The sequence below is a fragment of the Oncorhynchus kisutch genome, linkage group LG15, assembly GCF_002021735.2.
Source record: "Oncorhynchus kisutch isolate 150728-3 linkage group LG15, Okis_V2, whole genome shotgun sequence".
Taxonomy (NCBI): Eukaryota; Metazoa; Chordata; class Actinopteri; order Salmoniformes; family Salmonidae; genus Oncorhynchus; species Oncorhynchus kisutch.
In genome coordinates this window covers 18742827-18769658 of record NC_034188.2, presented here as the reverse complement: position 1 = coordinate 18769658, position 26832 = coordinate 18742827, and the positions used below count along the sequence as shown (strand labels likewise).

Genomic DNA, 26832 nt, shown 5'->3' with positions numbered 1-26832 from the left:
CAATGATCCAGGGTTTTACCAGCCCTGGTAACACAATCGATATGCTGATAGAATTTAGGGAGCTTCCTGTTTTAGTCTCGGCCTATAGGCAACAAAATGGAGTCGTGGTCAGCTTTTCCGAAAGGAGGGTGGGGGAGGGCCTTATATGCGTTGCGGAAGTTAGAATAACAATGATCCAGGGTTTTACCAGCCCTGGTAACACAATCGATATGCTGATAGAATTTAGGGAGTCTTGTTTTCAGATTAGCCTTGTTAAAATCCCCAGCTACAATGAATGCAGCCTCAGGATATGTGGTTTCCACTTTACATAGAGTCAAATAAAGTTTGTTCAGGGCCGTCGATGTGTCTGCTTGGGGGGGGGAATATATGCGGCTATGATTATAATCGAAGAGAATTCTCTTGGTAGATCATGCGGTCGACATGTGATTGTGAGGAATTCTAAGTCAGGTGAACAGAAGGACTTGAGTCCCTGTATGTTATTATGATCACACCACGTCTCGTTAATCATAAGGCATACCTCCCCCACCCCTCTTCTTACCAGAAAGATGCCCGTTTCTGTCGGCGCAATGCGTGAAGAAACCAGCTGGCTGTACTGACTCCGATAGCGTGTCTCGAGTGAGCCACGTTTCCGTGAAGCAAAGAACGTTAGTCTCTGTCTCTCTGGAATGCTACCCTTGCTCGGATTTCATCAACCTTGTTGTCAAGAGACTGGACATTGGCGAGTAGTATGCTCGGGAGCGGTGCGCGATGTGCCCGTCTCCGGAGCCTGACCAGAAGACCGCTTCGTCTGCCCCTTTTGCGGCATCGTTCTTTTGGTTCGCCGGCTTTGATCCGATCCATTGTCCTGGGTGGTGGGCAAAACAGAGGATCCACTTCGGGAAAGTCGTATTCCTGGTCGTAATGATGGTGAGTTGACGTTGCTCTTATATCCAGTAGTTCCTCCCTGACTGTATGTATTAAAACGTAAGATTACCTGGGGTACCAATGTAAGAAATAACACGTAAAAAAACAAAATACTGCGTAGTTTCCAAGGAACGCGAAGCGAGGTGGCCATCTCTGTCGGCTCCGGAAGTAGGGTAACAGGGTAACACCGCGATCCTGGTCGTTGTGGATAATTTCTCTAAGTCCTGTTGTGTCCTCCCTCTGCCCGGTCTCCCTACAGACTGCGGAGGCCTTGTTTACACACGTCTTCCGGCACTACGGGGTGCCTGAGGATATGGTGTCTGATCGGTGTCCCCTGTTCACGTCTCGGGTCTGGAAGGTGTTCATGGCACATCTGGGGGTCTCGGTCAGCCTTACTTCAAGGTTTCACCCCGAGAGTAATGGGCAGGTGGAGAGAATGAACCAGGATGTGGGCAGCTTTCTGCGGTCTTATTGCGGGACCGGCCAGGGGATTGGGCGGAGTTCGTGCCCTGGGCCGAGATGCTTTGATCTGGTGCTTTGGCATCAAAGTCAGACCGAGGTTCCTGCGGTGGACGACTGGTTCAGGCACGCGGAGGAGACATGGGAAGCTGTCCGTGTTCACCTTCGGCAGGCCGTGAGGCACCAAAAGGAGAACGCAGATCGCCACCGCAGTGAGGGGGACCGGGTCTGGCTCTCGATCCGAAACGTGCCCCTCCGCCTGCCCTGCCGGAAGCTGGGTCCGTGGTTTGTGGGGCCATTTATAGTCCTGAGAAGAGTGAAAAAGGTTTGTTATAGGTTACACCTCCTGCGCTTGACTTCTCTGCCGCCAGCATGCACCTCTCAACAATTTGGTGTATGTAAACTTCCGACTTCAAATGTAGGTAGAGTTATTAAAGTGAATTTGCATTGATAATAACAGAGTAGCAGCATCGTAAAAGAGGGGGGAAATGCAAATAGTCTGGGTAGTCATTTGATTAGCTGTTCAGAAGTCTTATGGCTTGGGGTTAAAAGCTGTTTAGAAGCCTCTTGGACCTAGACTTGGCACTCCGGTAACCGCTTGCCATGCGGTAGCAGAGAGAACAGTCTATGACTAGGGTGGCTGGAGTCTTTGACAATTTTTAGGGCCTTAATCTGACACCGCCTGTATTAGAGGTCCTGGATGGCAGAAAGCTTGGCCCCAGTGATGTACTGGGCCGTACCCACTACCCTCTGTATTGCCTTGCGGTCAGAGGCCGAGCAGTCTCCATACCAGGCAGTGATGATGCAGCTGTAGAACCTTCTGAGGATCTGAGGACCCATGCCAAATCTTTTCAGTCTCCTGAGGGGGAATAGCTTTTGTCGTGCACTCTTCACCACTGTCTTGGTGTGCTTGGACCATATTCGTTTGATGTGGACGCCAAGGAACTTGAAGCTCTTAACCTGCTCCACTACAGCCCTGTCTTCTTAATAACAGACACAAGCTGTTGGACCAAGAGACTAGGAGGTCATTAGCTGTTAGGCCAGGAGTCAAGAGGGCCATTACTAGGGTCAGGTGATACCAACAACAACAAAAAAGTGCTCAAATCTGAGGGAGTCTGAATAGGCTAGATTTGTCTTTTAGAAAAAAAAATCGTGGTTCAAAATATAATTCCATTAATTGGAAAAAAACACTGCTTTGTGTTTTGTACTTGAATATCCACATACTCCATATAAAAATTATACCACAGATAAATATACAACAAGTGTATGTAGACCTTACCGTGAAATGCTTACTTAAATGCCCTTAACCAACAATGCAGTTCAAGAAAGAGTTAAGAAAATATTGACCAAATATACTAAAGTAAAAAATTATGAAAAGTAACACAATAAAATAATAACGACGCTATATACAGGGGGTCAATGGAGCGGCAGGTAGCCTAGCGTTTAGAGCGTTGGACTAGTAACCGGAAAATTACAAGTTCGAATCCCTGAGCTGACAAGGTAAAAATCGATCGTTCCTAGGTCGCCATTGAGAGTAAGAATTTGTTCTTAACTGACTTGCCTAGTTAAATAAATGTATTGCTGAATGCAAACACATATTTTGTATGGGAATAAATGTGCTGTTTTGTTGATCCACTAATTCTAATGATTGAAACTAGGCCTACATAAGGTTGGTGGTGGTGGTAGGGAAGTAAATCGTTTCTGTAGGTAGGTGTGGCGCTATATTTGTCTGTACTTCATTCATTCATAAAGAAATAATAGCTTTTTATTTCAGGGAAATGATAGCGTTCCATGACTCTTATACATTTTTCCTGCAAAGTAAAATGATTTGATATCATGAACATTATTATTCAACATTATTCTTCGTAAAAAATACATTTAAAAAAAGAGTGCCACGACAGACTGAAATGCTCTCCTCCCCCGACTACGCCATGGGGGATGAGGTAGCCGTCACTGCAGCCTTGCTGGTGAGCATACAATGAAATGTAGGACTTTTTTTTTTTACGTTTCGGCGCCATTTTCGATTGGGTTGGAGGTAAGTTTGGATATTTTGGGGGATTATTTTTCGTGTATTTTTCTCATATTCACATCTGTTCAACCCATTTAGTAAATCCTGAGGTTTAATTACTATAAACTTAATTGATTAAAATATACTTTGAGTTTGTAATATACGACTTTCACCATTTTGGAGCAATGTCTTATTATTGTCGCTGACTTTATAATAAGGTAGAGGTTTTTGCTGATTATGCGTTATTTCACACATGACATAAGTCAATGGCGCTGCATCGATTGGTTTATGATGAACACGGCATTGTTTAATTACCCGTAGCGCGCAAAAGGTTAGGCTACTTTGTTGCGAATAACAAACTTTAGCGGAAAATATAATTGGCTACATCGATGCACGTAAAGTGAGCATGCTATTCCTGCAACAACACGAGTATAACTGCATTTCGAAATGTGTTCGTTTTTTTTTCAAAAGATGGGAAACATCTGAATAGGCTGATAGACTATTAGTACAACACATATATAAGCCTACATAACATTATAAATAGTAGCCTATCATAACAATAATAACATTTTGTTGAAATCATAGGCCTTTTTAAGGATAGGCTATTTTGTGCACATGTTGAACTGCTTTAAGCCATATAAATGTAGTCTAGTAAGCAGAACCACATTGATTAAAAAAGCTATATTATTATCATTACAATTTTATGTGATTATCAATCAGTATTAGTACAAGTGGATGACTGACACAGGCCACTGCTTTTGACAGAAAAAGGGTGATAAGAATGGACATGTTGCAAAGGGTGTGCTTCGTCATGTTCTAGGCTGCTGTTATGCGTCATCAGTTGTTGCTCACGCTCAATTCACTATTCATTCAAATTTGAAAAAGCTATTATTATTTTCAGATTATACACATTTTCTAAACAATTATTTAAAAGTTTGACACAATATTCGCCTGCTGTTCTTGTACTGCATTTTAACATTGTCATATATGGGTAGCCTAACTGCTCTTTTTTTACAAGGCAGGAATTGTCACGAACTCAACCTAATCTATTCAAAGTCAAGGATGTCCTGTATGTGCCCTGGAGGTTTAGAGTTTAGGAAACGTAAACAACAGGCATTTACTGGAAGTAAGGAGCCCTTGACAAATGGACTTCAAATAATACTTTAATAATGTATACTTGCCTTCCTTACTTTCTCAAAATGGCCACATTATTAGATCAATTGATGAAAACATTAGATTTTTTAACCATACCTTATGGAGGCAGAAGGAAAGGAGGCTGGGCCTCTGCTGTTGCTCTAGTGTCCATCCCGGAGGAGCTATCTATACCCAATGCTTTTTTATTACCCAATGTTTTTACCGCCATTAATTTATATCAGGAAATGTACTGTTCTTACCAGAGATGAATACATTTATTTTGCATGAAAAATATCTAGACTTACAGGCCTTCCAATACATACTACTAAACATTATTTTACTTCTTTGAGGACTCTTGACCTAGCAGGGCCTACGTTAAGTCATCTCCTGTGAAAATAGCTGGCTGGAGATCACATTAATCCCTTTCCATATATTTTGCATAACAGTTGATCCTCGATGGTATCCCAACCAACTTCCTACTTAATGCAACACATTTTACTATGTACACTTCATCTTGTTAAAGTTACCTTTAAACCAGTGAGCCCATATTTCAGGCAGCTGTCGTAGCAGCACGTCATGGTTTGTAGTGATAGTAAAGATGCAGACCATGAAGAGCTGCTGCTACAGCACCGTGACACTGTCCATCCTCTCGTCTCACAATGAAGTCAGTGTTTCAGTGGCCCCCAGTCAGGTTGGCTCATATGGATTCCCACTGGGGCCACCCATAAGAAAATATATGCACGCTCTACTGTAAGTCGCTTTGGATAAAAGCATCAGTTAAGTGGCATTAATTACATTATTCTGAGTGTATTGGAGCATAGTGTCTTGGCTGAGTTGTTTGAACTACAGTACTGGACAGAGCACAATGTTGATGATTGAAGACTTGATCAACACCTCCCCAATGCAGTAAAGGACTAGATTGTTGGCTGGGCTGTAGCAGCACGTAAATACTGGAGTTGGCCTTATTCTGGTATCCAGTGTTACTGTTCTGCTGTAGTCAGGCCTGCCTACTACAACAGCCTGCTTTGTGTTTCACACTATAATGAACAACTGCATTATTTAATACTGGATCAACATTTTAACTAACCCATGATTAGTTACCCTTTTTAACTAACCCATGATACTTATTACCCATTGTTACATGTTTTCTTAAAATTCAATTGTGGAACTGTCTATTTATAAGAACGTTTTCATTTCCAGTGTGAAAGCATGTTTAGATGACATTCAGTGGTGTAATGTACTTAAGTAAAAAACTATTTAAAGTACTACTTAAGTACACATACCCAAAGAAACGACTTAACTATTTATATTTTTGACAACTTTTACTTCACTACATTAAGAAAATAATGTATTTGTAAGTGAGTGTGCCCCTGGATATGCGTAAATTTAAAAAACAAGACAATTGTTCTCGGATTTGCTTAATATAAGGAATTTGAAATGTTTCGTACTTTTACTTTTGATACTTAAGTATATTTAAAACCAAATACTTTAAGACTTTAACTCAAGTAGTATTTTACTGGGTAACTTTCACATTTCTGTGAAGGCATCTTGAATCCCGTATGACAGTTGGGGACTTTTTCCACCACTGCACATATTGCTCTTGTAGGTTTTGATTTTGCTGACACAACTCCACAGAAGAAGACAGTTGATTTCCAGTGACATCGTTGGGGAGAACATCTCTATGACAGCGGTGACGGCTGTATCACAACCGGCTATGATTGGGAGTCCTATAGGGCAGCGCGCAATTGCCCAGTGTCGTCTGGGTTTGGCCAGTGTAGGTCATTGTAAATAAGAATTTGTTCTTATCTGACTTGCCTAGTTAAATAAAATAATTTATATTTAACTTAATTATTTGGTACCACAAGCAAACCTTTTGGGGTGGAAATCAGGAGTCATCTGAGGGGATGGAGCAGAGTTTAATGGTTGGGAGGGTAAAGAGAAAAACATTGTGATTGCATGAATCATTGTCATACAGTAGATGGAAGCTTAAAATACATATTTATAAAAGCAGATATGCATAAATGATCATAATATTGAACCATGTTCAAAGCTCGCAGTTTATATTACAGTACTGTACTACTGATGGAACACTTCCATTTGGGGGGGGGAAACTATGCCAAAAAAAATATATGTAATGTATTAGGATACCTGCTCCTTCCTTTGTCCATACCACTGAAACTATTATGTATAAGTAAAGGAATTTGGTCTTCAAGAGACGTACAAACTTTCAAATCAATGTCAAGCTAAATTCAAGTTTTGTGAAATGGAAAATAATTTAAATCTGAAGTAATTTTGACAATATGATGACTAAATGTTTGTTCTACTTCCTGCTACCGTAGCAGAATTTCTCAATAAATTACTAATCTACAAAAAAAGAAACTCTGGGTATTGATCATTTTAACAGGGCAAGCAAATGTTCCATTTATTGAAAGCGATGACAGCATGCACATGGACTCACACATACCAATATGTCCAAGGCAATGTAACACCTCAGAAATGTTCAATCTTGACACTTTAAAGTGTGTGTGGTTTCTAGAGTGCAGCACAGCATGTGGAGGTTGAGAGAGCGGCTTTGCAAATCTGAGGGGCAATGTAAGTGTGTGTGTACACCTCAGGGACCCTGAGCAGAACATGTTCATGTGTGTGTGTGTGTGTGAGCAAGAGTTTCCAGTGAGCTGCACCCTTGATTTGATTTTCCTGACCAAAAATATATATAAATCAGATATATCAAATTAAAGCAACCTAGAAAAAGAATGATAGACAACTAGAGGAAGGGCTGTCCTCTTCAGGCCTTGTATTTTTCCTTCCCTGTTTCACTAATGACACAGATGTGCTGGAAAACAAACAGAAAGGAACCAATGAGACCGTTTTACTCAACATCGTTTATCTAGCTGAGAAAATCTGTTCAAAAAGTACTTACATTTAAATCTCTGAAGTACTCGTTGTAGTCTAGCGCATATCCCACCACAAATTTGTCTGGAACCTCAAATCCTATGACTGAAAAATAAACAAATGAAGTTAAGCGTGACAGGGTGGAACTATAGTTTTCGTCCATGTTTCTCAGGGGACCCTAATTGGTGTTGAACATGTGAAAGGTATAAAAAGCACCCTTTAGTCTTTTTCAGTAAAGAGCATAGAGTTATAGTAATCGCAATGTTGTTTCTGTCCCATTATGGTGTCTGAGTGCACAGGCTTCCAAGTAGTTCTACTTCTCTGAGTTGGAAAACAAACTGAAAGGGTGCATTCTGCCCCCTTAGTATGTCGTTTGACCTTAAAACGTATTTCTTTAATAAACGTAGCTTTTTTTTTTTTACATATGTCTTGGACTATTTCCCTGAAATGGGCCTAGAACCTCTATTTAATCAGATGGTTAGATACAGTGCATTCGGAAAGTATTCAAACTCCTTGACTTTTTCTACATTTTATGTTACAGCCTTATTCTAAAATTGATTTACCCTCAACACAGGGTACCCTACACACAATACCATAATGACAAAGCAAAAACAGGTTTAGTAATTTTAGCAAATTTATTTTTAAAAAATAAACAGAAATATCACATTTACTCAGTACTTTGTTGAAGCACCTTTGGCAGTGATTATAGCCTCGAGTCTTTTTGGGTATGACGCTACAAGCTTGGCACACCTGTATTTGGGGAGTTTCTCCCATTCTTCTCTGCAGATCCTCTAAAGCTCTGTCAGGTTGGATGGAGAGCGTCGCTGCACAGATATTTTAAGGTCAGTCCAGAGATGTTCGATCGGGTTCGGTCTCTCGCTGGCCACTCAAGGACATTCAGAGACTTAAAATAAAAAAAACTTTATTTAACTAGGCCTAAGAACAAATTCTTATTTTCAATGACGGCCTAGGAACAGTGGGTTAACTGCCTGTTCAGGGGCAGAACGACAGATTTGTACCTTGTCAGCTCAGGGATTTGAACTTGCAACCTTCCGGTTACTAGTCCGACGCTCTAACCACTAGGCTACCCTGCCTTCCCGAAGCCCATCCTGCGTTGTGTTGGCTGTGTGCCTAGGGTCGTTGTCCTGCTGAATGGTAAATCTTCGGCCCCAGTCTGAGGTCCTGAGCCACCTTTGCAGGTTTTCATCAAGGATCTCGCTGTACTTTGCTCTGTTCATATTTCCCTCGATCCTGACTTGTCTCCCAGTCCCTGCCACTGAAAAACATCCCCACAGCATGATGCAGCCAACACTAATGCTTCACCGTAGGGATGGTGCCAGGTTTCCTCCAGATGTGACGTTTGGCAATCAGGCCAAATAGTTCAATCTTGGTTTCATCAGACCAGAGAATTTTGTTTCTCATGGTCTGAGAGTCCTTCAGGTGCCTTTTGGCAAACTCCTTTGGCTGGCCCCTCGACCAAAAAGGCTTGATTGGTGAAGCGCTGCAGAGATGGTTGTCCTTCTGGAAGGTTCTCTGATGTCCACAGAGGAACTCAGGAGCTCTGTCAGAGTGACCATCGGGTTCTTGGTCACCTCCCTGACCAAGGCGCTTCTCCCCCGATTGTTCAGTTTGGCCGGGCAGCCAGCTCTAGGAGGAGTCTTGGTGGTTCCAAACTTCTTCCATTTAAGAATGATGGAGGCCACTGTGTTCTTGGGGACCTTCAATGCAGAAGGTCAATAGAAATGTTGGTACCCTTCCTCAGATCTGTGCACAGACACAATCCTGTCTCAGAGCTCTTCAGACAATTCCTTCGACCTCATGGCTTGGTTTTTGCTGACATGCACCGTCGACTGTGGGCCCTTATATAGACAGCTGTGTACCATTCCAAATCATGTCCAAACAATAGAATTTACCACAGGTGGACTCCAATCAAGTAGTAGAAACATCTCAAGGACGATCAATGGAAACAGGGTGCACCTGAGCTCAATTTCTAGTCTCATAGGAAAGGGTCATTTCTAAAATCTGTTTTGACTTTGTCATTAAGGGGTATTGTGTGTAGATTGAGGAAATGTTTTTATTTAATCATTTTTAAAACAAGGCCGTAAAGTAACAAAATGTGAATAAAGGGGTCTGAATACTTTCTGGATGCCCTGTATCGGTCTTCATTATAGTTAATGTATGTGTGACAGCACAATGCCTCAGGCTATTGATTAAGATGATTCACTGAAGCCATTTAGCAGTGTTGAAGTGAACTCACAGTCTGGTGTGTAGCCAACACTCCTTGGTGTCCTCTTCACCAACAAACTGAAAGCACAAACCAGGAAGTTGGTCATGTGACTGATGGTGTTAGAGAATTAAAATACAAAGGAAAACATGACAGTTGGAGGTTTTTATATAACTTCTCTGTAAGCAGAAGTAAGTTGCACTGTACGGTGCCTTTGCATGATTCTACATTTACATCAAAGATGTATGGACAAATATTTAACTTTTTATAACACTGCAATGTAAGATAGAGACTTGGGGATTACTTTACCTTGCAACTTTTACCATTTTTGGGTTGTACTGTTTGAGAAGTTGCAGCAAGGTCTTCATGGTCTTTCCTGTGTCAATAATGTCCTAAAAATATGACAAAACAGTGGGTGTCACTGCCAAATGTCTATAATGCTGACATAGCAAAAGGTTTAAAACTTAACAATGAGGAAGAAGTAGTCATAACATACCTCCACAATCAGGACATTCTGTGTAAAAACACAACATTTAAAAATAAGAGGCAGAGACGACAGAGTGTAACTGTTAGCCTATATCAAATATAAAAGCTACTCCAGAACCCATTTAGAAATGTGACCTTGGACGTATCCTGTTGAACCCTGCAGCCATTATAGTTATGCCTTCTTGTACTTTAGACTGCATGAGAACCCCTTCAAAACTTTTGTCAAAGTTAAAAAAACACACAAAAAACATGGTTTTTACATGTGGCCTTATTTTTCACTTTCTATGCTTATAGTTTATCCTCCAAAGTTTGTATTTTTGTTTTGTTAAAGAGAAAATTGGTAAACACATTTTGCTGAGTCATGGGATTCTGATGTAATATTGTTGTTTTGGAGCATTTCTAACATGCTTTAGATCCATTTTCATAATGCATTGTAGTCTGTGGCAACTAATGACTCCGCAAAAGGTGTCAACCAACTTTCTCCGTAAAGAAACAAAATACCACCCCCCCCAAAAGAAAAACTATTTGGGGGAGCGACTACAAGCAGAGGAAGAGTGAAAATAAGGCCACATGTAAAAATGGGTGAACTTTCGCTTTAAAGAAGGTTACACATTTGTCTGACTGCAAACAGTGGAGGCTAAACTAAACTGAGGAATGATCCAATGTTTGACAGACAGATCTATAGAAAAGGTCAGTTGAAAATGTTTCTTTACCTTCCCTGTCAGTGTAGACAGGTCATCCCCTCCAATGACTTTGATTTCACCTGTAGATTGGTCATTCTGTGTAGACATGTAATAAACAGGTGAACAGGGATAGGGGACTTTGTGCAGACAGGTCTGCTGTTATTGACATCTCTAGTATCTAGCAGTAAGAATCCATAAACAAAGAGCTGCTTTTTAATGTATTATATCAAACAGCTGAATGTGTGTGTGGGGGGGGGGGGGGGGGTAGTGCAAGCGATTAAGGTAGTGCATGTTGACATTTGGCTCAAAGGTCAAATGAAAGCTTAGGTGCAATTGTGAAACCAATGGACTGAATAAAACATTATGTTCTTTCCATTATGCCGTTTTTGGCAATGCCTTTAATAAATAAATTAAATCACAATAACATAAACGCTAAATACTTCTAACATCTATAATAAAATAGTAATAACTCATGAACTACATTCCAAATGGCTCCTATTCCCTTTATAGTGCACTACTTGTGACTACTTTTGACCAGGGCCCCTGCAGGGCGTGCACTTAAAAGAGAATATGGTGCCATTTGGGACACAAATTTGAAGAACAGAGCGAAGAGTGAGCCTTACGCAGTAGCTCTTGAGGCGGATGAAGTCCACTGTCATAGGAATGGAGCGGTCGCTGTTACGGTTTAGGGCCTTGATGTAGTCCAACAGGTCTGCAAAGAACTTGTAACCCCCCTTGAGCACGCAGAGGGCCACAATATGGTGCCCCCCCATGTCCTTCATAATCTCCCTGGCTAGCCTCTCTGTCCTGTAGACAGGGAGAGAGAGGGTGGTCAGTCAGCACTGGTTCCTGTTTCCTATGTCTGTTTGAATAAGGGGCTACACTCTTAGGAAAAAAAAGGTGCCATCTAGAAACTATAAGGGATCTTTGACTGTCTCAATGGAAGAACCCTTTTAGGTTCCAGGTAGAACCCTTTACACAGAGGGTTCTACATGAAACCTAGAAGAGTTCTGCCTGGAACCAAAATGAGTTATCCTATGGGGACAGCTGAAGAACCCTTTCGCAACTAAACTGAACTGCCAGCCTCACGTGGATGTGATCAGTTAATTCATTTGATTATAAAAAAGTTTGTGGCTCTAAATCTAAATCCTTGTGTAAACAAGTAACATAGGCTGAATGAGTAAAACAACTAACATAGTAGTAAAACAATTAACATAGTAGTAAAATAACTAACATTAAAAAATGGCCAGCTGACATGTTCTTTCATTGCAACATCTATGGATCTGAATGATAGGAAATGAAAGAGACTGGGTTTTATGTCTCTGAGGAAAGACAGATGGACATCTGTGTATTAGATGAAAGAGGGGTTGAGGTCATGAGGTGAGGACAGATTCTCTTAAGAGAGTAATAAATGTTAGGAATCCTGTTACCCTCTTTATTAGCTTCCTGTAGAGCCAAACAAATGAAGGGTTGGAGAGAAAGGGGAGTGTCTTAAGTGGGATGTATATAACTGTGATGTGAGAAACGTTTTGCGGTCTGATTACAGCTGTACAGAACCTTTGGGATAGAATTAAACTCAGTTAAAGCTTCTCTAGTGTCCGTGGGTTATTTACTCTGAAAAATAAGAACCTAACAGAGGGTGCTGCGAGCAGGGTTCACCACGGTTTGTAGTCAAACCATAGAGTCCACATCAGTGGAACAGGAGCCGGCACAACAAACAAGGTAGACTAGTTCCTAGATCTGTTTCCACTCATGTTGGGGAGATGAGAATTGTTGGCTGAACTAATTATGGGATATGGAGAGCCTGAGTTTAATTATATAATTGCAGTGTGTAACAACCGGTCGTAGCTTTATAGTAAATGGTAAGGCCCAGCAGGTAAACTCATACAGGCTGGTACCTGTAGGGTAAGTCCTAGAGGGTAACTCCCTAGTAGGTTGGTTCCTGCTAGTACTATAAAGTCAATAGTAAATCCCAGTGGATTAATACCTGTGATTACTATTAATATAGGGTGAGTCCTGGAAGGTAAAGTCCTAGGGGGTAAATACCAGCCGGTTGGTTGCCTGCGTAGCTATAACCGGGTGAGAGCCTAATTGTATTCTACCAATTCGGCTGGAATATGGGGAAAATTGAGCAAATTAGAGAGAGAAAAATTGGACCACATTTTCCTGCTGACAGAGAATTCAAATCAAATATAAGAATTCAGGGAGGCAATTATGAATTGGCACGAGGACATGAAACCAGAATCAAAAGCTCAATATACGAGCGTTTTGATGCAGCATTCTATCAACGGAAAATGAGTAACGCTGAACCCATAAAGTGTGACACCAGTACTTTACTACAGAAGGCCTGGGAACGAGACTGGATTGTTCAAATTTGCGCTTCTGCTTTGATGACGGGGGTGAACCCTGTGATCAAAACGGTAATTGCGGGGGTAGTTGATTTAATTCAAGACAATGTTTTAAGAGTGGAATAGGACTCCACTCACCTCGCAGACGTGCGAGGGGTTAATAGGGCCATAGAGAAAATCAATATCTATGGTTTCAATGACCAGGATAAAACTAAGAAACGTAGTGAAAAAACATCAAAGCGTAAGGAGATAGCTCCCTGTTTGAGTCCCACATCTATCGGGCATTGGAAGAATGAGTGTAAGGTGAGACCGGAAATGCAGCTATACAAGAGTTTGCATCTTTTTCAAAAGAGCAACAACTAATCGTTTTGAGGTTAGCAAGAATGGAAGTTTCACCTAGCGGCTTATAGTTTCTGTTCGAATAATAAGTGGTTCATAGAGATTACAGTTTCTATGTGATGGAAGACGTATTAGATCACGTTTGACCTAACTTTTAGTAGAGTACCGATGGGATTTACAAAGAGTCCCACGTGGTATCATTTTACATTGAAACAATCGTTAAAAGGGTGTCAATTGTATGTTCTGTGTTGGTACAATACGTGGAGGATTTGTTATTAGCGTCAAAAAACGAAAGTCATATGCGAGACCTCACCACATTGGTAGACAATTTAGCGGAACAGGGTCATAAAGCATGTATGACAAAGCACAACATGTTACTAGTGCAAGATGGACAAGATGGGAGTTAACGTTAAATGGGGAAAATCTAAAATTTCATAAGATTGGTGCTTTGAATCCTGCGTTGTTAATGCCGTTGCTTGGGGAGGGTGAATCGCTTACATGTGACCCAGATCAGATTACTCCAAAACCTAGGCCTGATTTGCAAGAGACAGAATTGGAATCAGAAAAAGTATAGTATCCAGATGGCTCTAGTTACGTGAACACAGAAGGGAATAGAGTAAAGGGGTGCGCTGTGTGTGGTATGCATTTGGAGTAATTCATGATTTGGGTACATTGTGGTCACCACGGGGCATGTTAGCAGCGACAGGAACACCAATAAAAAGAGTCTGGAGGTAGATGTATTATTAGAATAATGTCAGTTAACCAGTAAATTAGCAGTGGTGAAATGTGAAGCTCATACAGGTCGTACAGATAAAATCGCCACAGGTAATCGTAAAGCAGACGAAATGGCTGCTGCCTTGGTGAGAGAACGTGTTATGGAACCACATGCATATATTGCGGGTTCCTTACGATGAGACATTGGCTAAATTTGCCACAAGAAAACTTATTTTGGGTTGAAGATTCTAGGCGAAATGCTAGGGGAATGGATTCTAAAGGTAACACATTTAAATTATATGACCAAACACTCATTGCAAATGCAGAAGGCCTTAGAATGTCTAATGATTTAGACAAATCCTATGTGGTTTTATTTTTAAATACATTTACGTTTGATGTCGTCTTATTCTGGAATGGGATTCTAGAATGGACGAAAAGGTGGAAGGGTCACGCGTAGGTAGCATAGGGGTACCAAACCTAAAATGAACTTTACATTTTTTGATATGGTATGATGGATATGGAGAATCACGAGGAAAAGGAGACCCGTGAATCATTAGACTCGGTGGAGAGATACTATCGCCGTGTAGTGGGATTTATTTGAAGGAGTCTTTTCAATTCAGTTAAAATGAGTTTGCAGGAGGATGAAATGTTTGGAATAGGTATTTAAATGGTTTCCGAAGGACAGGGAAAGAAAACATTTTAATGGTGACGAAAGCCCTGAATATAAAAAATTCCTAATGAAGAATGATCAACTTCATTAGGAATTAAATAGACAGGGGGGTTTAATTATAAAATTCATGCGAAACACCATTCTCTATCCAAATTGTACCATTACTTTAGGAGATTATTATTATTTTTGTAGGGTGTTATAAAGAGTTGTAATTCTAAATAGTTTATTTTTGATTTAACATGTGTTTTTTTTTATCACGTTTTTGAAAGGGGTAAACGACCAGTTCCCTGAGGTCCTGGTTTTTAGGGTACTTATACAGTGGTACTGTGTTCAGGCTGCATATAGAAAGTGGTCCTGGTTTTTAGGGTACTTATACAGTGGTACTGTGTTCAGGCTGCATATAGAAAGTGGTCCTGGTTTTTAGGGTACTTATACAGTGGTACTGTGTTCAGGCTGCATATAGAAAGTGGTCCTGGTTTTTAGGGTACTTATACAGTGGTACTGTGTTCAGGCTGCATATAGAAAGTGAGGACACTCCGAGGGCCCTCACCTCCTCCCTGTAGGCCATCTCGTCGTTGTTAGTAATCAAGCCTACCACTGTTGTGTCGTCCGCAAACTTGATGATTGAGTTGGAGGCGTGCGTGGCCACGCAGTCGTGGGTGAACAGGGAGTACAGGAGAGGGCTCAGAACGCACCCTTGTGGGGCCCCAGTGTTGAGGATCAGCGGGGAGGAGATGTTGTTGCCTACCCTCACCACCTGGGGGCGGCCCGTCAGGAAGTCCAGTACCCAGTTGCACAGGGCGGGGTCGAGACCCAGGGTCTCGAGCTTGATGACGAGCTTGGAGGGTACTATGGTGTTGAATGCCGAGCTGTAGTCGAGGAACAGCATTCTCACATAGGTATTCCTCTTGTCCAGATGGGTTAGGGCAGTGTGCAGTGTGGTTGAGATTGCATCGTCTGTGGACCTATTTGGGCGGTAAGCAAATTGGAGTGGGTCTAGGGTGTCGGGTAGGGTGGAGGTGATATGGTCCTTGACTAGTCTCTCAAAGCACTTCATGATGACGGATGTGAGTGCTACGGGGCGGTAGTCGTTTAGCTCAGTTACCTTAGCTTTCTTGGGAACAGGAACAATGGTGGCCCTCTTGAAGCATATGGGAACAGCAGACTGGTATAGGGATTGATTGAATATGTCCGTAAACACACCGGCCAGCTGGTCTGCGCATGCTCTGAGGGCGCGGCTGGGGATGCCGTCTGGGCCTGCAGCCCTGCGAGGGTTAACACGTTTAAATGTTTTACTCACCTCGGCTGCAGTGAAGGAGAGACCGCATGTTTTCGTTGCAGGCCGTGTCAGTGGCACTGTATTGTCCTCAAAGCGGGCAAAAAAGTTGTTTTGTCTGCCTGGGAGCAGGACATCCTGGTCCGTGACTGGGCTGGATTTCTTCCTGTAGTCCGTGATTGACTGTAGACCCTGCCACATGCCTCTTGTGTCTGAGCCGTTGAATTGAGATTCTACTTTCTCTGTACTGACGCTTAGCTTGTTTGATAGCCTTGCGGAGGGAATAGCTCCACTATTTGTATTCGGTCATGTTACCAGACACCTTGCCCTGATTAAAAGCAGTGGTTCGCGCTTTCAGTTCCACACGAATGCTGCCATCAATCCACGGTTTCTGGTTAGGGAATGTTTTAATCGTTGCTATGGGAACGACATCTTCAACGCACGTTCTAATCGCACACCGAATCAGCGTATTCGTCAATATTGTTATCTGACGCAATACGAAACATGTCCCAGTCCACGTGATGGAAGCAGTCTTGGAGTGTGGAGTCAGCTTGGTCGGACCAGCGTTGGACAGACCTCAGCGTGGGAGCCTCTTGTTTTAGTTTCTGTCTGTAGGCAGGGATCAACAAAATGGAGTCGTGGTCAGCTTTTCCGAAAGGGGGGCGGGGCCTTATATGCGTCGCGGAAGTTAGAGTAACAATGATCCAAGGTCTTTCCACCCCTGGTTGCGCAATCGATATGCTGATAAAATTTAGGGAGTCTTGTTTTCAGATTAGCCTTGTTAAAATCCCCAGCTACAATGAATGCAGCCTCCGGATAAATCGTTTCCAGTGAGTTAAATAAAGTTCGTTCAGAGCCATCGATGTGTCTGCTTGGGGGGGATATATACGGCTGTGATTATAATCGAAGAGAATTCTCTTGGTAGATAATGCGGTCTACATTTGATTGTGAGGAATTCTAAATCAGGTGAACAGAAGGATTTGAGTTCCTGTATGTTTCTTTCATCACACCATGTCACGTTAGCCATAAGGCATACGCCCCCGCCCCTCTTCTTACCAGAGAGATGTTTGTTTCTGTCGGCGCGATGCGTGGAGAAACCCGTTGGCTGCACCGCCTCGAATAGCGTCTCTCCAGTGAGCCATGTTTCCATGAAGCAAAGAACGTTGCAGTCTCTGATGTCCCTCTGGAATGCTACCCTTGCTCGGATTTCATCAACCTTGTTGTCAAGAGACTGGACATTGGCAAGAAGAATGCTAGGGAGTGGTGCACGGTGTGCCCGTCTCCAGAGTCTGACCAGAAGACCGCCTCGTTTCCCTCTTTTTCGGAGTCATTTTTTTGGGTCGCTGCATGGAATCCACTCCGTTGTCCTGTTTGTAAGGCAGAACACAGGATCCGCGTCGCGAAAAACATTCTTGGTCGTACTGATGGTGAGTTGACGCTGATCTGGTTTTGTGGTGGTGGTCCTGGTTTTTAGGGTACTTATACAGTGGTACTGTGTTCAGGCTGCATATAGAAAGTGGTCCTGGTTTTTAGGGTACTTATACAGTGGTACTGTGTTCAGGCTGCATATAGAAAGAGGTCCTGGTGGTTTTTAGGGTACTTATACAGTGGTACTGTGTTCAGGCTGCATATAGAAAGAGGTCCTGGTGGTTTTTAGGGTACTTATACAGTGGTACTGTGTTCAGGCTGCATATAGAAAGTGGTCCTGGTTTTTAGGGTACTTATACAGTGGTACTGTGTTCAGGCTGCATATAGAAAGAGGTCCTGGTGGTTTTTAGGGTACTTATACAGTGGTACTGTGTTCAGGCTGCATATAGAAAGAGGTCCTGGTGGTTTTTAGGGTACTTATACAGTGGTACTGTGTTCAGGCTGCATATAGAAAGAGGTCCTGGTGGTTTTTAGGGTACTTATACAGTGGTACTGTGTTCAGGCTGCATATAGAAAGAGGTCCTGGTGGTTTTTAGGGTACTTATACAGTGGTACTGTATTCAGGCTGCATGTAGAAAGAGGTCCTGGTGGTTTTTAGGGTACTTATACAGTGGTACTGTATTCAGGCTGCATATAGAAAGTGGTCCTGGTGGTTTTTAGGGTACTTATACAGTGGTACTGTATTCAGGCTGCATATAGAAAGTGGTCCTGGTGGTTTTTAGGGTACTTATACAGTGGTACTGTGTTCAGGCTGCATATAGAAAGGAACATATGTTAATAAGGGATGACAGTAACTTCAAATAGCAATACATATCACAGTCTATCTTCATGATCTGGTAACTTAGAACATGTTTTTTTCAGCAGTAACATTATGTTATGCTTTTTGACATTTGTCGTAGAGATGTTATTAAGAAAAGGTTAATGTCATTCGTCAGAGAGTCAATGTTTGTCTAGTTTCTTGAAACAGAAATGTAATGAACTTAAATGTTGATATGATCTGTGCTTTTTTGAGGTTATCATGGAAGATGAGGTCAGATCGTGTTTCAATGCATGGTAGAAATAATTTGACCATAGACTGTGTGTGAACCTCAAAACCCTCCCTAACCGGCTGAAGAAAGAGCGACGAAGGCGTGCTATGAGAGACAGTGACTTTTACCACTCCTATCTGAGTCCGAGCCAAAACCAGGGCTGGGGTGTGGAGAGAGCTTGTGGAGTGAGACCAGGGCTGGGGTGCTGAGAGAGCTTGTGGAGTGAGACCAGGGCTGGGGTGCTGAGAGAGCTTGTGGAGTGAGACCAGGGCTGGGGTGCTGAAAGAGCTTGTGGAGTGAGACCAGGGCTGGGGTGCTGAAAGAGCTTGTGGAGTGAGACCAGGGCTGGGGTGCTGAGAGAGCTTGTGGAGTGAGACCAGGGCTGGGGTGCTGAAAGAGCTTGTGGAGTGAGACCAGGGCTGGGGTGCTGAAAGAGCTTGTGGAGTGAGACCAGGGCTGGGGTGCTGAAAGAGCTTGTGGAGTGAGACCAGGGCTGGGGTGCTGAAAGAGCTTGTGGAGTGAGACCAGGGCTGGGGTGCTGAGAGAGCTTGTGGAGTGAGACCAGGGCTGGGGTGCTGAGAGAGCTTGTGGAGTGAGACCAGGGCTGGGGTGCTGAGAGAGCTTGTGGAGTGAGACCAGGACTGGGGTGCTGAGAGAGCTTGTGGAGTGAGACCAGGGCTGGGGTGCTGAAAGAGCTTGTGGAGTGAGCACAAGCTCAGGTGGGAGAAACGGAAGTATCTACTTGGATATTAACATCGGGACATTATCAAGGGCCATGAAATGTGACAGGCAAAAGTTACATGTGCCGTTGGGGAAATTAACTGTAAACGATATCTGAAGAAGACACGTTAGAATGATAAGTGCCGGGTGAAGGACGGACGGGGGGGGGGGGGGGGGGGGGGGGTATACGCACCGCTAACTATTCAAACTGAAAATGCATTGAGATACTGATCTTTCTTTACCAGGCCACCCATGACAGGAAAACAGGGAAAAGGGGGGGCTGTAATGAGAAGAGTTATGACAGGCAATAAAAGGTGGTTTATAAATAAGATGATCTGTGCTAAGTTGGAAAACTGGAACTTGAGCCCTAGACTCAAATTAAGAACTGAGGTCAGTCATTCTACATTCGGGTTGGATAATTTATAAAATGTTTTAGTTGTGATTGGGATACAGCGAGAGAATTGCTAAAGCACAATGAGGGGTGGATGCGCTGCTAACATTTATGTGGCCGAGAGTCTCCAGAAACGTATCTCTAAGTGTCATCTTGAGGAGAGGTGGTTTGTTTGGGAGACTGACTGGATGATAGCTTGGGACGAACATTAACGTTTTTTAACTTTTTTTTGTCACCCTGTATTAAGAGTTTTTTATGTTACATCGCATCAATGAGTGGTGCTAAGTTATTAAACATGTACTTAGTTTCTCTTTTCTTTTCAAGTCAATATGTTTTTAGGTTTGGTGGAACATGAGGGTGTTCATTGTTCCAGAGGAGGGAATGATGTGTATTGACTAACTGATGTGAGAATGTGTTAGTAGGTTTATAACTGAAGAAAATGCATTAGGAGTATCGTGTGTTATGGGTTAGATGTAATGATAGAGGAGTATCATTCCCAGAGACTGAATATTGTTACAGGAGATCGAGCTAACTGTACACAATATGGGGATTTAATTGAATGTTACACATACCCAGATCATGGTGAAAGTAGCAGAGCTAGTGTTGTCATTTCAGACACTTTTGTCAACTTTCAGTAATGAGTTTGTCACAGAAGGCATACAACTTAAAAGAATAGCAACTGATCCCTGTACACAGGAGGCCACATCGCCAGAAGGAACATTTGCTGTGATAATAGCATCACATCTCCTGCAGAGTGTGATTAAGAGACATGTGACTCAAGAGTTTTTGTACGGTTGGATACTCTTCCAACGCCACCATTTCTGACAGCTAGTAAACATTTGACATACCTCCCAGTAGATTGGGACCGAACCATGGTAAGTGTCAGAAGGTGGCTACTTATCAACTGTTGGGGCCCAGAGTCTACACGTTAACAAAGGTGTTTACAAACGGGTGGGGGGTAGATCGGCCTTTGGGTGAGAGATGTGTACCTAACTTGAGCACAGGGATGTATTATCCGCAGGTACCAACTGTAGCAGAATACAGGAGGTCAGTGGAGATGTTGGGGGCTAGAGACCAAGGGATAAACTGGGAAACAGGTACGGGGTATCTGAAAGGTTCAGTCCTAGACTTATCAGTAAAACACGAGAGAGCAGGAGACAAATTCCGAGCAATAGCTATTCTCACAGCAATCCCTATAGGGACAGTAACAGGAGCAGTAGTAGAAGCGTAGAATGCTATATTGATAGCATGGAATGGGACTACTGCGCAAATGAGGGGTATTGTGAGACTATAGTCATGGGCCATGTTGGAAGTAGCAATGGTTACTTTAGTAGCAGTGTTGGGATATCAGTTTATGACGACTCATGTCACATGGATTGGTTACTGGTAACTGGGGGACCGATGGGAGGACAGGGTATGCGGTTATTCAAATATCAAGTATGTTCTCAGGAAATAAACCATGTGTTGCAGTGTGCATATCCTCAGGTGGAAGCAGATATAACCAAGGGCACGGGCTGAATTCTGGAGATTGAATGTACATTAAGAGACACCAGGCGGGGTGTTGGAACAGCATTGGTTTGAGAGACACTACTCCATACTAGAGGTCGACCGATTAATCGGAATGGCCGATTAATTAGGGCCGATTTCAAGTTTTCATAACAATCGGAAATCTGTATTTTTGGGCGCCGATTTCCGATTATTTAAAAAAATGTAAAAACATTTTTAATAGCTTTTATTTAAAGGGGCAAGACAGTTAAGAACACATTCTTATTTTCAATAATAGTCTAGGAACTGTGGGTTAACTGCCTTGCTCAGGGGCAAAACGACAGATTTTCACCTTGTCAGCTCAGGGGTTTCAATCTTGCAACCGCACAGTTAACTACTCCAACGCTCTAACCATTTCACTCCACGAGTAGCCCGCCTGTTACGCGAATGCATTAGAAGCCAAGGTAAATAGCTAGCTAGCATTAAACGTATCTTATAAAAAACAATCAATCATAATCATGAGTTATAACTACTAATCCAGTTTAGCAGGCAATATTAACCAGGTGTAATTGTGTAATTTCTCTTGCGTTCATTGCACGCAGAGTCAGGGTATATGCAACAGTTTGGGCTGCCTGGCTCATTGCAAACTAATATTATATTATATTATAATACGAATAAAATATTTAGACTTAGGGATGCCACCCATTAGATAAAATACCGAACGGTTCCGTATTTCACTGAAATAATAAACGTTTTATTTTCGAAATTATAGTTTCCGGATTCGATCATATTAATGACCAAAGGCTCGTATTTCTGTGTGTTATTATGTTATAATTAAGTCTGATTTGATAGAGCAGTCTGACTGAGCAGCAGCAGTCCCGTAATCATTCATTCAAACAGCACTTTCGTGCGTTTTGCCAGCAGCTCTTCGCAAGCGCAGCGCTGTTTATGACTTCAAGCCTATCAGCCTAATGGCTGGTGTAACTAATGTGAAATGGCTAGCTAGTTAGCAAGGTGTGCGCTAATACTGTTTCAAACGTCACTCGCTTTTAGCTTTTGTGGAGCGGCTTTTGTGGAGCGATGGGTAACGATGCTTCGAGTGTGGCTGTTGTCGATGTGTTCCTGGTTTGAGCCCAGGTAGGGGCGAGGAGGGGGACGGAAGCTGTACTGTTACACTGGCAATACTATAGTGCCTATAAGAACATCCATAGTTTTCACGTGAAGTGAGATCCAACTGCATAATGGGTGAGTGAAGACACCATGACACAGGAAGCGGAGCGAGAGAGAGACTAGATTCCACTGTAAGACATACAGATGGTTGGGTCTGGGAACTACTATAAACATCAAAGTTGGATTGGGGTTTAGCTGCTTTATGGGTTAATGCATCATATGATAGAGAAGAGGATAGAGGGGTACTGTGAACAAAATGTTGAAGGCATTGATTTGAAAGCAGATACAGTGCTGAGTTACCTCAAGAGGATGGAACATGGATTAGGGATAGACACTTGCATATCAGGTGTTGGTGCCTATCAGGTGAAATGGAGAAGATGGGGAACAAAGTGAAAATGACATGACTTGGGAACACCTCTCAGAACCTGGGGCCTAAAGGGGAAGACTGGGTGAAAGCATGAGGAAGCTTTTTAGAGCTTTCATTTTTGTGGAACCCAGCAGGAAATTATCCTGGAGGCATAGAGTCAGGTGAAGAGAGAGTGGGAATTCAGACTTTGGTTTTCATGCATATATAAATATGCATAGCTTATCACATTGTTAATACTGTTATGTTTTATGTTGTTTTTTGCTTTCCAAGTTTTGTGCTATCACTCTCTTAGGAACAGAAGGGGAAAGTGGAGAAACTAAAACCTGCTCCATCTGCCATTGAAGGAGACCGCAGATTCAGCTGGAATGGCATTTTGTTGTGTGACCATAGTTCGGAGGCCATAAGTCTCTGAATTTGTACACCTTGCGGTGAATGTTTGTTCAATTCATGTTTTATTATTGTTTATCCATTTAAGTAATTTCCAAGTTTATGTAAAGTGAACATTAGGACGCTGTTGTTCAAGAGGAAGGACTGTTAGAATCGGCTAAACTTTGATCATTGAGATAGTAAATGAATGATAGGAAATGAAAGAGACGGTTTTATGTCTCTGAGGAAAGACAGATGGACATCTGTGTATTAGATGAAAGAGGGGTTGAGGTCAGGACGTGAGGACAGATTCTCTTAAGAGAGTAATAAATGTTAGGAATCCTGTTACCCTCTTTATTAGCTTCCTGTAGAGCCAAACAAATGAAGGGTTGGAGAGAAAGGGGAGTGTCTTAAGAGGGATGTATATAACTGTGATGTGAGAAACGTTTTGCAGTCTGATTACAGCTGTACAGAACCTTTGGGATAGAATTAAACTCAGTTAATGCTTCTCTAGTGTCCGTGGGTTATTTACTCTGAAAAATAAGAACCTAACAACAATCATCTTTGAAATGCAAGATTAAGGCCATAATGTATTATTCCAGCCAAAGGCGCAATTTAGATTTTGGCCACTAGGTGGCAGCAGTGTATGTGCAAAGTTTTAGATTAAATGCAATGGTTCATTGGATCAATGTTCCAAATTTTGTGGTGTCAAGACTGCCCAAATGTACCTAATTGGTTTATAAATACATTTTCAAGTTTATAACTGTGCACTCTCCTCAAACAATAGCATGGTATTCTTTCACTGTAATAGCTACCTTAAATTGGACAGTGCAGTTAGATTGACAAGAATTTAAGCTTTCTGCCCATATCAGATATGTCTACGTCCTGGGAAATGTTCTTGTTACTTACAACCTCTTGCTAATCACATTAGCTCAACCATCCCGCGGGGGACCCACCGATCCTGTAGAGGATTTATTAAGACCACACTGCTAGTAACAACCCACCTGTCAAGGATGAGTCCATGTGGGATGTAGACCCGGTCTAGGTCATCAGCGTAGTGCTTTGGGATGCAGAAGAGGTCCAGGTCATATCCCTGCTCATCATCGCTGATCTGGAACACAGATCACATGCTGACAATCTACATGATCAATGCCATGCTTGTGATGTGGAACTGCTATGACGCAGCAGGGAAAGGGTTAATTAAAGAAAGCACATGGGTGTTATCTAAACGGGAGGCAGTGGGAATAGAGGTGAAGACACTAAAGGTTGTTCACTTTACAATTATCACAATGCACCCTCCCCTCTGTCTGGTATCACTGGTGCAACCGACTTCTGGCAGAGCAAATAACACCCACACTTGCTGCCGCAGCTGCAGACTCCACTCAATACTGACCGAGGCAGGTGAGAGCAAAACGCACATTGCCCGCCCCAATTCTAGGAAAGAGAAATCAGTCCACTCCAATCATGCAGTCATCTAACACACCCCCCCAGCTTCTATTAAAGACTCCACTGTTTGTCCCTGGCATCGACTTTGAACTAATACAAGATTACTCTGCGAAGAAGTATCTCAATTTATATAAACACTGCCTCTTTTCAGAGATGCCATACTAATTCTAGAAGCGATATACCCCATATGTTTTCAAATCTAATTTCCTACTGAGGGGTCAACAGCCCTGCACTTGAATCCAGAGAGCGGGATGTGTGTCCCAAATGGCACCCTATTCCCTATATAGTGCAGTACTTTTATATGGAATAGGGTGCCATTTGGGATGCACAGAGAGCTTCATCAGAGTCATGTGACAGCAGAGTGGCCACCAGACCAGGCCCAGAGGTGCCCAGGGATTGGGGTGTGATCATGGGTCTCTTGCCTGCCCTGGCCCCTGGCTGACATTTACACACTCTGTAAGACCATATAAAAGGGTTACTTATTATAACAATGTAGTTACATGTAGGCCGAAGCTACATGGACTGTGGATAATCCTATGAGACATGTCCTCACATTTTCTGACCTGGGACAACTGTGTGTTCTCCTTCCCATGCCAGTCCAACTGAAATATATTCCTATGTACTCGTGTGATTTGGCTCAGAACAGATGAAGTTCACATGCAGAGAAAGGACTGATAATGAGCCATGCAGGTACTAGGCAGTTGTCTGGGGACTACAGATCCTACAGCAGTCTTCCTCCCACCTGCTGTCTACTACAGGTGCTGCTGTACTGGGCTCAGTTGGTGGGAGAACAGGAGAACAGTTCCCTCAAACTATCTTATAGCTCCACCAACAGCACATCACATCGTACTATGTAGCACTATAGTCACAAATGTGCAATCGAGTCATTATTAAACCAAAAAGAGCCCTTCAAAAGACGACATAACAACCAAGCTATGAATCATAAGTTGACCTGAATGTAAGCTTGTACTAGTGTAGAGAAATGTACTTTGTAACCTTGTGAAAGCAATGTGTGTTGTTATGATACAATAATTCCTATCTAAAGATGGAGTGAGGCATTCCTTCCCACAGTGGCCCTCTCTTACCTATCTCTTTTAAACAAGGGCCAACTTATCAGCATTAGGGGTGAATGTAACACTGTAGTTTCTCCAGTTTCTCCTACAGACGAACTGACTCTCCAAGCCATGTCTGCTAAATCTGCTGCATTCAGCATGTTGTCTGTGTCATCAATCGATAACAAGTTTGATAGCAAAAATAAATGCTATAGGCAATAAAATGTGTTATTCTGTTGGAAATGGCTACAAAAGCTAAATGTGTTCTTCTGCAATTTACATCTTCTTGTACTTCTGTAAATATATTGTGAAATATAATGGTGAAATGCATACCAGTGAAATGAGGACATCATGCTGGTTGCAGTACAGCAGTAATCCCCAAAAGCCTGTAGGCTGTGGTTTTCCAAAAATAAACTATTCTGGGTGACAGGACTGAACCAAAAAAAATGTATTGGTTGGAGAGACAAGCAATAACCCGCCCCATATGGCATGCATATGTATTCGTTTCGAAGTTAGATTATATAACTTGCATTTTGTTCGTATTTTACAGAAAACTACTCTAGTGCTATTATTGGTCAATTGAATATGTATCAGTATATTCGTCCTACTGTATGACTCAGTGGATTAGTGGTATGGTAAGTATAACATGTGCCATGCGTGTTAATGTGCCATGCGTGTTAGCACGCGTGCGATGCCCCAGGCCGCGCTTAGTTATGTAGCTAGACAGCTATTTTTGTTGTTGAGATGAACATGAGTGATTTAAGGTGAGCGTGCGATGACAAGTTTGAAGCATTAAAAAGGAACGCATAAAGGACAACGTAATAATTCGGAAAACGTACATTTACAGGGGCGAACTGCGCGTATTTCCGCTAAAAAAAAGTAGTTACGACCCATTCCTCTTTGACACGAAATAGCAGTCATGCTGAATTCGCAATATGAACGAACACCCATTTGAATCAGCGTTGCAAGACTTACCACAACACAGGGGCTGCTTGACGCCATGTCCGTATCGTCGTTTAGACCACGACCCGCTTTTTCTCCGACAAAATTCTTGTTTTTGCTCGTCTCTGTCACCTAAAATGAGTTTCACCTCTTTAACAGCAGACCACCTAGCAATCTACGTACAGTAGATCTTCCGCAAAACCTCTGCAGGACGTGCGGAGCTGGTTGTAGGACTGAATAACGAATCAAATGAGGGGAAATCCTGATGCACCGCCCATTTTGGATAGAATCTGTCATCGCC

General features: G+C 42.5%; 1 protein-coding gene across 1 annotated transcript; it reads right to left on the bottom strand.

Annotated features, from left to right (window-relative positions):
- Positions 1-6401: 6401 nt before the first annotated feature.
- On the bottom strand, positions 6402-26755 carry hprt1 (hypoxanthine phosphoribosyltransferase 1). Its single transcript, XM_020502063.2, has 9 exons — positions 26565-26755; positions 24096-24202; positions 11413-11596; positions 10820-10885; positions 10117-10134; positions 9930-10012; positions 9654-9700; positions 7425-7501; positions 6402-7337 (listed from the first exon to the last, which is right to left on the bottom strand). The coding sequence occupies exons 1-9, from the start codon at positions 26589-26591 to the stop codon at positions 7290-7292; spliced, it is 657 nt and encodes a 218-aa protein (XP_020357652.1). The 5' UTR covers positions 26592-26755; the 3' UTR covers positions 6402-7289.
- Between the last annotated feature and the right edge of the window lie 77 nt (positions 26756-26832).